Source organism: Ascaphus truei, chromosome 21 (assembly GCF_040206685.1).
Source record: "Ascaphus truei isolate aAscTru1 chromosome 21, aAscTru1.hap1, whole genome shotgun sequence".
NCBI classification, from domain to species: Eukaryota; Metazoa; Chordata; class Amphibia; order Anura; family Ascaphidae; genus Ascaphus; species Ascaphus truei.
The window spans coordinates 8,329,121-8,342,957 of record NC_134503.1 but is presented as its reverse complement, the minus strand read 5'-3'; the positions used below and the strand labels follow the sequence as shown (position 1 = coordinate 8,342,957).

Sequence of the window (13,837 nt, the reverse complement as noted above, 5' to 3'; positions counted from 1 at the left end):
TGCGGCTCCCCCCGGTGCACCCCTTACCTGAGTGCGGCGTCAAATGATGTCACGTGACCCACTGCGTCATTTGACTCCATGTCGACGCGGCGTCATGTCACATCACCCCACGGCGTTATTTGATGCCGCATTGCCGTGGAGATGTATCCCGAAACCGGCTGAATCTCTGTAAGTTGAGTTGGAGGACAATAAAGAAAACAACCAGGGAAGCGCTATATTAGTTGGGATCAGGCTCAGCAGCCAATTTTATGTATAAACCACATATACAACAATAGCATAAATTAGCATGATTGAATACACAAAAATATAATATATAAAATGAGTAACACAAGTCTCTGCCAGTTGGAGATTGTCCAGGTGATGTAAGTGCAAGTTAATGCCCCTGTCTGATGTGACAGACTCGGGCAAGAGTGACCTTTGAGAGGTATAAATCCAGAGTGGTAGCTGGGATGGAAAGCGCTACCAACTGTGCAGGTAATGAAGTGTGTAGAAATGGGAAGGTGCCGTAGGCATCAAATATGGAAAAAGCTCACCCAGACTTCAAACTCTTTGCGCTGGTGGCTCCTTTTGTTTCGTCCTTCACAGCCTCGCTGCAGAAACTCCGCTGTACAGCTCTCCTGGGCTTGCACAACAGGGATGGAACTACTCACAGGGCGCCGGGTTTCCGGGTATGACGTCACGGCCGGACGTGACGCACCAACCCTTCCCGGCTGTGCCTGGAGCTGCCGCAGCACACAGGGGCTGAGAGCCGAATTTCACACACCTCACACAGCTTCAAAGTTCCACAGCCTCCGCAGTACACTCTCCAAGGGACTCCACGTTAGACCACCAGGACTGGGGCAATGAGACAGGGATGCACAAGAGCTGCAACCCCTCTAGACTCCTCCTCCTACGCGTTTCAGCACGTGACGTGCTTTCATCAGGGATACCATGGGGGTGTTTAGAGTGGACTATAAATACCCATCTAGACAGCGGTCATCAATTAGCCTAATTGGCTTCCAATGACAATCTCACACCCTCAGTACAACAGTGCATTTCAGCACAACCCCCATGTAATGGTTCATGTCACAAAAAAACAAGGTGTATAAAGAAAAATTACAATACAACAACATAACATTTGAATGAATTGATACATTATTATTAAACATTACAAAGTCCCACTGTTTATACTACATAACAAATATGCAAACACTAAACAACACATAAAGAGTAAATGTAAATCCTGAATTCATTAACTCAATTTAACATTTCAACATTACATCTTGGGATATTCCTCAAATTTGCCACAAGTATATAAATCAATAAATGGCATATAATAAAAATGTGCTAAAAATACTATACAACACTCCAAGAGTACACTTAAATGATGAACTCCCTTACTTAATTGGATACCCAATCGGTGAGTCCTGTGATGTTCAACAGAATAGCCTTAAATGCATGATTGAATTGCATCCCATACAAGAAGAGTATGGATCACCTGGGTAGAAAAAAAAAAAAAAAAAAAAAAACTAACCCACATTACACTAAAATAACATTTGGAGAACCTAGATGGAGGGGGACGTATTGGATTAATAAAAACATATGTTAAAAATATAAATATAGTTTTAAAAATCTGTGTTTAAAACTATATTATAAGATATATAAAAACCCCACACCTTCATTGAAAGGCAAGGAGATCTAAGTCCTCATTTAGACCTTTGGGGCTTAGTGTCTGTAGTTTAAAAATCCAATACGTCTCTTGTTTTCTCAATTTTAAAAGTCTATCCCCTCTCATATTTGTTTTTCCAATGTGTTCTATACCCGTGACTGTTAAACCTTCTGTACACATATTGTGTTTAATTAAAAAATGGCGTGAAACTCCATGACCTGTGAAGCCTTTTAGGATGTTTCGTCTATGTTCAGTGAACCTTTCTTTAAGACTTCGCTTGGTTCTTCCTATATAGTGGAGACCACAGGGGCAGGTAAGCAAGTAAATAATAAAATCTGTATTGCAGTTGATAAAATGCTTAATTTTAAAAACTTCTCCTGTGGTCTTTGATTTAAATTCGATACTTTTATTAGTTATGTGTTTGCAGGTCAAGCAGTTATTTCTTCCACATTTGTAACATCCTTGGGGGGGTGCTGGTAACCACATATTTGTATTTGGTATTGGGGTTTCCCTCATGTCTGGTTCTAATTTCCTTAAAATTGTTGGAGCTAGGACGTTTTTCAGGTTCCTTGCCCGCCTGAACACGATCTCTGGTTTGTTTTTCAGGACTTTACCTAAAATTGGATCATTTTGTAAAATCCCCCAATGCTTAGTTAAAATCTTTTTTATTTCATTTGATGCCCTATTAAATCTTGTAATAAATGAACAGCTGCCTACATTACGTGGATCAATATTTACATCCTCACTTTTTTTGGATTTTCCTGTAATCAATGCATTTTGATTATATTCCTTTACCTTGGATACTAGTGCTTCTAATTTGTCTTTTTGGTAACCTTTCGCTAGAAATTTGTTAACAAGAACAGTGGATTGTTCTTCAAAATCTGAATTCCTTGTACAATTTCTGCGCACTCTCAATAGCTGCCCGTAGGGGATGTTATTTAGCCAGGTCTTTGAATGATTACTTTTTTGATCTAAATAGCTATTGGAGTCCACCGTCTTAAAAAAGGTTTTTGTTAAGATTTTGTCCCCTTCATTAAATAAGGTTAAATCCAAAAAATTGATTCTGGAAGGGTTATGCTCATGGGTGAACTGTAGATTGACACTGTTATCATTAATATACTTATAAAATTGTAAAAGCTCCACTTCAGTGCCCTTCCAAATAATTAACAGGTCGTCTATGAAGCGTTTATAAAAAAATATATTTTTATGGAAGGGATTATTTTTCCATATATTGTCATCCTCCCATTTCCCCATGAACAAATTAGCAAAACTGGGGGCAAATTTTGTCCCCATTGCAGTTCCAATGTTTTGAATATAAAATTTGCCTTCAAATAAAAAATAGTTATTCTTTAAAATGAATTCAATACTTTTTAAGATAAAAGCTCTTTGGTCAGCATGCATAAAAGGGTCCTGTTTTAAAAAATAGTCCACAGCCTCTAGACCTTTTTCGTGTAAAATGCTTGTATACAATGCTGTGACATCGCATGTAACCCATAAAAGATCATCAGCCCATAGAACATTTTTTAAAAGTTGTAAAATGTGTTGTGTATCTCTTGTATGGGATTTAAGTTCTCTCACATGTTTCTGTAGAAAAGAATCCACAAATTCCGACAAAGCTGATGTTAGCGAGTTTATGCCTGAAATAATCGGCCGGCCTGGTGGATTGATGAGGCTCTTATGAATTTTCGGCAAATGATATAGTACAGGAGTGCTGGGTTGCTCGATGTTTAAAAACTTGAATTCTGCTGTATTAAGAACATTATTCGCCAAACCTTCCTTCAAGTGTTTTAGAAGGTTGATCTGAAATTTAGTGAGGGGGTCCCCCACTAGAAGTGAATAGGATTCCCTATCTCCTAGTATCCTTAGGGCTTCCGCAACATACTCTTCTTTGTCTTGGATGACAATTCCACCCCCTTTGTCGGCTTGACGGATAACTATTCCACTATTTCCTTTCAGATCCTCGACCGCTTTTAATTCTTTTGGTGATAAGTTAAACTTTGTTTTCGGTGGATGTTCGCATAAATACTCTAAATCCTTAAAAACCAGATCATAAAAAACTTCTACATTATGTCCTTTTGAATAAGAGGGATAAAAATTAGATTTCGGTTTAAAATGTGTGTGAGAAATTTCATAAGGTTTAGTCATTGAATTAAAAAGTGAAGCTGCTTCCTCTGGCCCCTCGTTTTCTTCAAATAGTGCAACCATAGATTTTACGTATTCCTCTTCTCTCGTTTGTGCCATGCTATCATAGATAGGAACTGGAGTTGTTCCATTTTTCAGAAAATGGCGTTTAAGCGTTAGTTTTCTTGTGAATCTATGTAAATCAATGAACAAATCGAACAATACTGGTCCACTGGTGGGTGCAAAGGTCAAACCCCTCTCAAGTACTTTACTTTGGTCAGAAGTTAAAATAACCTTGGATAGGTTGAAAATACTTCCCTGTTTGCTTAACCTATCTAGTTTGCACTGTCTTTTTCTTTGAATTTCCTTTCCCCCTCTGCTACCTCTCTTTCGAGTTTTCTTAGGTCTTTCTGGGTTTGGATCAGTAACTGCTTCCGTTTCTCCTGAAGTGCTCTTTCTTTCTCCTTCAGATCTTTCAACTCCTTCTCTTTCAGATATTTTGCATCTAGGGGCAACTGTTTTCTTCCCTTTTGGTCTCTCTCTAAAAAAGATACCGCTGTTGAATTTCTAGAGCTATCCACAATTCCCAACCTGATTTTGGGTTTGGCTCCCAGATTAGGCTCAATGTGCGAGACTTCAGTAATTCTAAAAGTATCAGAGGTCGGTCTTGTGGAGTCTGATCCCAGACCTTTTGGTGTTGATAAATGGAAGGCTCCCCTTGATTGTGGATGCCTTATGGTTCCTAAAACTTTATGAGACTTGTTATCCTCAAACCTACTTATATTCTCAGACATAGCTATGGGTTTTCTATGTTTGTCGGTAGGGATATATCTTGGTGAATCAAGAGGCTGTTTGCCACTAACATTAATATTACGATTCTGTTCCCTTACTGTATATGGCCTATACCTACCAGATTTCATATTCTCATTCCCCTCCCGTTTTTTTGCCCAGTTTCTTTGTTTATTTGTTGCATAATCTGTGAGGTCTCTTTCAAATTTCCCTTCCTTAGATGATATTAATTCTGCTTCAAATTTCTCTAATTTACAATCTGTATCTGAAACTAAGTCACAAAATTCCTCAGTGTCACTAAAGAGTTTTAGTTCACCCTGTAGTTTATCAATTTCAACTGCCAAATTTTCCAAAATTTTCTCTCTATATGTGATTAAGATTCTAATGAGGGCAAATGAGGAGACATCAAGAATCTCATTCCATGATTTGGTAAATTCCAAATCATCAAATGCGGATTTCTTAGAGAGTCTTAAACCACGTGGGATTTTACCTTCATTCAAATATTTTTTCAAAAAATAGACATCCCACCAGTGGCGTGCCTCCAGTTTGAGCATTTTTTCTAGTTTAAAAAACTCAGAGGATAAGTCACAAATTTCCTCATCCAAGATTAAAGTAGTATTGTTGCTTGCTAGTTTTGTATCTTTTAGATGTTTCTTTCTCCTTGAAAGTCTATCATTAACTGTCCTAAAACTTGCCATTATGGAACTGCAGAAAAACTAAATCCTGCCTCCAAGAATTGGTGATTTCAGGAATAGAATCAACTGGCTGCACTATAAGGGTATAGGGTTGAACAAGCAACAAGCTAGTTGAGTTGGAGGCCTCACGCGGTCCCCCGGCATTTCATTTAAATGCTTTAGGGAAGAGCGCGGGGTCTCTGCATCTGCTGCGCCCCCCCAGTTTGCGCACCCCTTCTTTAGACCACTGATCTCTGTGAGAAACATCTTTGCTAGCAACTCCACAAATACCGTACGTCCCAAACTAAAGTCTGAATATATATTTTCTACGTGCCGCACAGATCTGCTCGTGTAAACTTGTGGGGTTATTTTTTTTTGCCAACCCTGTAATATAAATACAGTAGTTAGAAAAAACAAAGCCTGTCCATTTATTGTTTGTTTTTACAATGAATGCTCCTTTGTGTTTCCTTTTAGTTCTTCAATGCTTTAACAAAGGAATTTACACAAGGAGAAAACTACAAAGGTAATAAAATAAAGATGAATAACGCTTGTTTTAGCTATACATTTGATTATTGATACGGGCATATTGTATTTATGAAAAGTAAACCGTTGTGTGTCGGCAAACGAAGGTTTTATGAGACTTCAAGGCACCAAAAATCTCGATCTCTTTCCAACAATGCCGTCCAATCCAAAGAAGCTGAATTTCCCTTTTCTGTGGCGGTTCCGTCTTACCCTTAAACACCCAGCCTATGTGCAATGATTTGAACATGTGAAATGTAATGGGAATACACTTGTTATTCTGCTGTTTCAGCTGGCACAGACCGCGAGATACAAACCGTCCGACAGATGATTATAGATTTTCTTCAGCGTTCCCCTCCACAAAACAAGCCTCCTGCGTGCCCTTCACTGGAGCCTATAGGGTGAGACTGTTATTACTCACCCCTGTTATTACTGGGGTTGTTAGATGGGATTTTACAGTTTGGCAGGAAAAATAATGTTTTGTTACCCTCTGATAAAATTGTGTAGCACTTCAAGAATGGATATTGACTATAAAATGGTTAATCTATTCTATACCTCGTCATGCTCGCAAAATGCTGGTGCAATGCGCTCATGCAAGTAATGTCTTACTTTGTGTACATCTAGAATAAGACCTGAAAGGGACTTTCTCACACTAAGGTGATAATGGTCTTCAGTTCCCGTCTCTGCTTTTAGAGCTGCGTGTTGGGGTCACATTTTTAGGGTTAGTGCAGGGGTGGCCAACGTCAGTCCACCATCAGGCCCAGGTATTGGTGATATCCTTGCTTCAGCGCAGGTGGCCAAGTCTTCAACTGAGCTACTGAAGAGCCACCTGTTGAAGCAGGGATATCCTTACTTAACCTGTTGGTGACCCTTGAGGACTGGAGTTGGCGATCCCTGGTTTAGTGCATTGATAGGCTTACACTACCATGATTTGCCTCTCAATTTAATTTTAAATCCCTGCTCCACTGTTCTTCTGAGGCTTCACGGAGTTATTTAACCGTGCTTGGCATATGCTTTGTGGTATTTGCTTTAATGACAATTAATTTTGCTTTGTAGTTTCTGACTTTTAAATTTTCTTCCAGTTCAAGTGAGGTTGCTGCTCTTCTTACCAGAAAGGAACCCCACTATACTGCCGTCGTCTTTGAAAGCGCAGAATCGTATGTTGGACGCGAGGTATTAATATCCGCAGGGTTGTGGGGTTTTTTTTTCCCCCACAGCTGTTACACGTTGTCATGTACTGTGAAATAAGATTAGCAGAACACTTTACAATTTTTCTCGTAATAAACTGCCAATCTCGTTGTATAGTAACCGCAAGAATGATGTTATACCTACACCCAGATGTATGTCTTCTCATCAGTAATATGGTAATACTGATGTGATAGTCCAGATCTACTCAATGTAGGAGCGAGTGTGTCATGAGAAATATACTTCAAGGAGTCCACCAACTTTGTGGCTGCATTAATGGCTTTGAAGTATAATTGTTGATCTCTTTAGATTTAAAGACACTATGTAAAAAGATGTTTATTGATCTCTTTATTCCATATGCTCCTCAACACAGTGAAGATACATTGGAGGGTGTGATATCTTTTTTATAATGGACCTACTTATCAATTGTAAAAGGTTCAGGTCTCCATCTCTGAGAACTGCAGTCTCCAAAGCTTCTCCACAAGAAAACCTTGTACAGTTGATGTTTCCTTAAAAGGTTTCGCAACCAACAAAGTAGCTCACGCTTTTGGGAACCAATATGGGTGCCATCATCGTTTAACTGAATCACAGTTGGAATATAATGTATTTACTCCATTAGGAGACTATCCTCTTCCCTGCGTGTTGTGTATCTCTTACATGATGTCTTCTCGTCTTGTAGGTGATGTTAGACTTGGTTCAATATGAAAACATCGTAGTAAGAAGAGCGCTGAATTCAGACAATGCCTTTCTAGAAAAACTTGGTATAGTTTCAGTTCCTTCATGTTACCTGATCTATCCAAACGGTTCGCATGGAATAATTAACAAGTAAGTACCTAAGTGGCTGTAAGAGATACATGAAGCTTTTTTTTTTTTTTCTAAATAGTTTAGTTAACTCTTCCTAACTTTTATACACGGTAGCTTCATAGACAGCAGTTTTGTATTACTAGTACGGTAACACTTGAGCAGGATTACCAGTTAAGCTATTGATTAAGCGCTCTCCAACATACTGGTCTAGATCAACCTTGCTGGTCCATTAGTCACACAATAAATAAACGTAATGTTTTTGCGATGTTTCCTTTAAAATGCTAACGTGGAACTGTTTAATACAGAGGCGTTAGGGTTAAGTGTATGTAGCCCTGCTGGTTATCACATGTGCAGATGGAAATTGGAGTCTGGGAGTCTCAGACTGCTGGAGAGTTACCGGGGCATTATTCAGTTTGGATGTCTGATTTTGTTGGGATTTTTTCCAGTTTCGTATTCGACGAGAAAATGTGAAAAGCGGAAAATGCAAAAACATTTGCTTGATTTCCGGTTCCCAGTGGCAGTGGGCAACATAGGGTTAAGTCCATCCTTCGCTTGAGTAGGACAGGAAATACAATTCTGCCGGTAGTACCATAAAAGGCCCCTCCTACCTGCAGGTAGTACCATAAAAGGCCCCTCCTACCTGAAGGTAGTACCATAAAAGGCCCCTCCTGCAGGTAGTACCATAAAAGGCCCCTCCTACCTGCAGGTAGTACCATAAAAGGCCCCTCCTACCTGCAGGTAGTACCATAAAAGGCCCCTCCTACCTGCAGGTAGTGACCTGGCAGACTTCAGATGCGTCTCAGTACGCATCGGTAACAGAGCTGATGCGGGACCATGCCCTTTTTTTTTTGTATGGCATCCCACGTGTTTGAATTGCGCGCGCCTGTCTTGCGTGCACTCCCCCACACGCAGGCACAAGCACAGCTGTGCATAAATGCCTTCAGCGCTCTGAACAAACTGACAATGACGTCACAGAGGCGACGGCCTCAGAAAAATTAAAGCCCTCTGCCGCATGGAACGCTGTGCAGAAAGGAAGACATCAGGGGAGAGAAGCTGGAAGGCTTGCAGAAATCTGCATGGAGGCTGCTGCAAGAAAAGGGTCGCTTCCTTAAACAGTGAGAGTCCTTAGTTTAGATGAGACGTCTAAAGAGAAACTAAATTGTGTGCCGTGTGTGATAAACCTGCATTAGAAACTGTTGAGGTTTTCATAAAGCAGTCGCAGGGGATCCAAATGAACAGGTGAATCGTTTTCTGTCATGGATGAAAGATACAGTAACTCCGAGTGAGTCAGTAGCACAACACGCGACTCGATCAAGATCTTAAACCAGTTTGGAAGAAGTGAGTGAGTCCTTGTCAGACGAATCTGAGGTACAATATCAGCATTTCTTAGAAGCAGAATACTGTGATTTCTCAGAGCAAGAGATTCAGACAGAAGAATCAGAATTAAATCTAGAACTGGTGGAACCTCTAATAAAGCAATGAGGGAAACATTGGAATTAGAGTATTAGAAAGTAAGCCAGGGAGCAGATACATTATTTGGGGGAGCATGATATGGTACAAGCAGAATGGGCTCAGCCTGATAAAATGATCAGTCAGGATAGGCTGTTTGTCCTCCCAGAAGGATCCAGAACTGGGCAAGCAGCGTCCAAGGCAACAATATCTCGATGGATCGTTTCACACAAGGAAAGCATTTGAAGAAAAAGGAGAAAATACACTTAAGCCTAAAGGCTCTTTCAAAAAGGACCATGGCCACATCATGGCACAGGCATCACCTGCACAGATCTGCAAGGCAGCCGTATGGTCATCATTTAACACATTAAATACTATACGCTGGACATTCAGGCTTCTGCTGACGCAAGCTTTGGTCACAAAGTACTTCAGTCTGTTATAACAAAATAAATTACTTGGAACTGATACTGGTGTTATTTATTGCCCTCCCTTCTTGTATTGCTTGTGTATGTCCCTACAGTGCCCACTGCCGTGGGAAACAGGAAAAGAGAAAATGTATCCAACTTGACATTTTCTTTTCCTGGAACCATGTGGCAGCGGGCACGACGTTACTCACCCTATGTTTAATAGATATCAGTTGTATTTTTCAGCTATGGGAGATACCCAAGACTATCTGTAAGGTACAGTAGGTGAGGGGCCTTTTATGGTACTACCTGCAGGATTCAGTTTCCTGTCCTACTTAATCTAAGGATGAACTTAACCCCTAAGCTTCCCATTGCTATATAGTTCCAGGAAAAGAAAATAACGGTAAGTTGGATACAGTTTCTGTTTCTTATGCGACTAATGGACCAGTAAGGTTGGGTACAGAGATGGTATCAACTTGAAACACGCAAGCCTTGGTCACTGTGTGCAAACTTGATACTTTGATCCACAGGTGAGCTTTGACTAAAAAGTATCTGTTTTTTTTTTTTCTCGATCATAAAAGAATCTCTAAAATGAAAACATTGTTTACCAATTAATCCAGTTCCAGTCTTTACTATGGCAGCTTGATTAGTTATCCATAGCTTTGGTCAGGGGCGGATTGGACCGCCGAGAAACTGGGCAAATGCACAGTGGATTCATGGGCCGGTGCTGACTTGGCCATTAAACTGTGTCCATGACAATGACATGGCGGCGCGGTGTTGTGGGAAAGTGGCCAGTAAGACAGATATCTCGCCGGCCAATATCTGTCTCCAATCTGCCCCTGGACACCTGGCTTATTAATAGCCCTTGAACACTGCTCTATTCTATTGCATCACAAACAATGTAAGGGAACTGGTCTGTTTATATTTTCTCATGGGTTTTCCCCACAGTTTGAAGCCTCTCCGGTCTTTGTTTTCTTCTCACTTGAAGTCCCTGCCCAGTGTGAGAAAGAAACTAACATCCAAGCCACAAATGCCAACAAGGTTGGTTAAAGAGGAGAGCCGAGAGGTCAGCGTTTGGAAGGAGTTTGACCAGTAAGTCAGTCCTTTAAATTTCAGTGTTGAGTCCCATTCAACAGTAATATACAGCGAGCCCTTCAGGTGTTGAAAGGGGGTTTGATAATCCTTGTGGTGGTGGAAGATGGCACATTATGCATACAGATGTAGCCAACGTTATTACTCCCACTGGCGTGGGTGAAATGGGGGCAGGGCAGATGCACGTGGCGAATTCAAAAGAACGGCCACCCTGCCACTGGCATGTTGTGTATGTCCTGCTGCCACGTACCCGCAAGAGTAATGACATTGGTTACATCGGTATGCTTCCTCCGCAGGATCTATATGACCACAGGATACCGAAAGAAACCCTTTGTCAATTAGATTTGTAACTTTCCATTGGGTAGAATTAATATTACTGACCTACAGGTTTTCTCAATCCAACAGGAATTTAAACTCATGTCAGAATTTTTGTGATGCAATATATGTATTTTAAAACTGCAATACCGGTTTCTACATTCTTACCGAAGCTGGTATCCTTTCGGGCTCCTGTTCTAAATCTGTCAAAATCCTGCTTTTGTACCTAACAAACTGGCTGCTTATCAGTTTCGGTCAATTCTTCAGCAGTGCAACTCGCAGCTATAAATGTATCTTGATATTACCAAGGTAGCGTTGATTGTTCGTTTACTGCTCAAACTGCTGGGAACATTGGCAACGAATTATCACAAACAGGAAAGTGTTGTTGTTCTGCTTGAGCGGTGGGGTTAAAACCTGCTATAGACATCAAAGGGATGCTCAGTGTATTAAAACTCATAAAAATGAAGGGCATTAGGAGTTGAATTAAAAAGAATAAACAAACTCACTATCTAATACTACAGAACTAATTTATTTTAAAAAGACACGATTTCACGTTTTTCTGCTTTAAATATTAAATATAATTCCCATGGCAGCAGTAAAAACGTGCAAATACTTGGTGGTGGTTTAATGGTAAATTGTAGTCAAACTGGAATCGTTGGCCTAACTGTCTAGTGTAACTTGTGACGTTACAAGTTTTCCATCATTGTTAAAGATCTTTGCAGCATGGCAAGAACCTTTTTTTTGTTTTGGGGGCCATCGCAGTCCCTAAATATGAAGCCTGTTTGAGTCCGGTTTTGCTTTTGCATAATATTCCACTTTTTTGTTTTTTTGTTAGGTCCAAGCTGTACATGGCTGACCTTGAGTCGGGCTTGCACTACCTGCTCAGAGTAGAACTTGCAACCCACAAGATGTTGGAGGGACAGAAGTTAAAGACGTTCAAGGATTTTATTATGGTCCTTTACAAGGTGCATGTTTGTCTGTATTCAGTAAATACGTTCATCTTAGCCTAAGATTCCCTTGCTAGAGGTGTGCGCGGCCAAGCGTCTGATGTCGCGCGCACGAAACATGCTCTCTTTAGCTGGAGGCGACACAGATGCGTGGCCATGACATCACGTGAGCGGTTCGCCATCATTGGCTAAACCACTCACGTGACGCGGCCATCGCACAACAAAAATTCAACTGTACTCTGAAAAATCGCGCGCTCTATGCCATGCCTAGTAGAGGTATGGCCTTTTGTTCGTGGCGTGCGCGATGTCGCAAGGGGACTATAAGGCCGCAATTAGTGGCGGCGCGTAACCCCCTCCCCAAATTAATCTTGTCCATTGAGCGCGCACATAGTGCACGTGACCGACGTGTCCAAGGGCGCGCAAATTTGGAACAGACTTTTAAAATTGTTCTTGCCACGCGACGGCAGCTTCACGTGAGCGATTCAGCCAATAAGGGCGAACGGCTCACGTGACTCCATGTCTCCTGATAACTGCAGTGCAGATTTCGCGCGAGTGACATGCGATCGCGCACACTGACGCTGCAACTATAAACGAGGCCTTGGGGTGCAAAACTAGATCAGTGTTGCATATCGCACCAGGCTCAATCTCAGATGAACCAGAATTTTGCTGGTCGGATTGTCTTGATTCTATAGTAAATATACGGACTGACTTTACAGGTTTAATGTGTCATCAGTCAATCAAAGTAAAACAAAATGTCAATGATCAATTGGAAATTCGTGCTAACACCCCCCACCAACTCTCCCTCCCCCCTTCCCACACTCCCCCCCCCCCCTCACTCCCTCCCATTTGGGCAGATAATTCTATAGTAAACTGTATTAATGTGCTGGAATGCTAAATACTGTATAAATATACATGCTTTTCCACCACTGTACCTGTGTATGCCCTAGATCAGGAGTGACCTGCGCGAGCAGGTCAAGTTTTAAGGCTGTCCCTGCTTCAGCACAGGTGGCTCAGTCTTCGACTGGGCCACTGATTGAGCCACCTGTGCTGAAGAAAGGATATCCTTAAAACATGACCTGTTGGTGGCCTTGAGGTCTGTAATTGGCCACTCCTGCCATTGATAGTGCAAACTGGTTACAGGCCCCATTAACTGTTTAAGATGGGGGGAAATAACTTTTTTTTTTTCCCTCCTTGAGACTAAAGGATGTTCCCAGGCCTGGCAGTGTGCCAGGGAACAGGACGGCCAGAAAGGCGTTAGGCACTCGCGTTCTAGGGTGGGGTGATGAGTTAAAATCCGTTTGACAGGTTCTTGCACACCATGGAAGACAGAGGTCAGAAATCTCTAGCTGGCCTCATTTCCTTGAAGAAAGTGTAGTGCTAATCTGTCTGTCATATTATCCCTAAAAAAAAACACCCTCTGCTCTTCTGATGGATCCAGGCCAGCGAATGCAATTTATTTTAACTGCTCTTAGCAGATAAGTCGCAATGTCCTCGTTTAGTTGATCAGCCTCACTTAGTGGGTGGTATGAAAAATCGAATTGTTAGGTGACAACAATAAAGAATATAGAAACAGGTTTTTTGTTTGGGCCAAAGAGCCTTTAAAAGGATCCATTTTTCAACAGATTCTGTGCAGGCTGCTTTTGCCAAAGAGGGATTATACTGAACATGCCTGTGACAGCGATGTTGAGTGGTCCCCCTACTTGATCTTAAAATAAATGTTTCCTTTTAATAAGCCCTTTATTTAATTTTTTTAAATTATTTTTTAGCACAATTGCAAAGGTGTTATACATTTACTGGGGATTTCCCAGGCTATTGTTTTCACTGCTTTTAAAGAGGCAATCCAAGCGGCACTTAAAAAAAGATATATCTATCGATCTCCTTTGACCTTTA

General features: G+C 41.1%; 1 protein-coding gene across 2 annotated transcripts in view; it reads left to right on the top strand.

The window, feature by feature from the left end:
* QSOX2 (quiescin sulfhydryl oxidase 2) overlaps positions 1 to 13,837 on the top strand; it is a 55,019-nt gene that overhangs the window by 19,987 nt on the left and 21,195 nt on the right. For both annotated transcript variants that reach the window (XM_075578854.1, XM_075578853.1), the window contains exons 3-8: positions 5,707 to 5,755; positions 6,044 to 6,152; positions 6,834 to 6,924; positions 7,616 to 7,761; positions 10,542 to 10,685; positions 11,836 to 11,965. In XM_075578854.1, the coding sequence (XP_075434969.1) occupies positions 5,707 to 5,755; positions 6,044 to 6,152; positions 6,834 to 6,924; positions 7,616 to 7,761; positions 10,542 to 10,685; positions 11,836 to 11,965 (669 nt within the window). The remainder of the gene's footprint in view (positions 1 to 5,706; positions 5,756 to 6,043; positions 6,153 to 6,833; positions 6,925 to 7,615; positions 7,762 to 10,541; positions 10,686 to 11,835; positions 11,966 to 13,837) is intronic.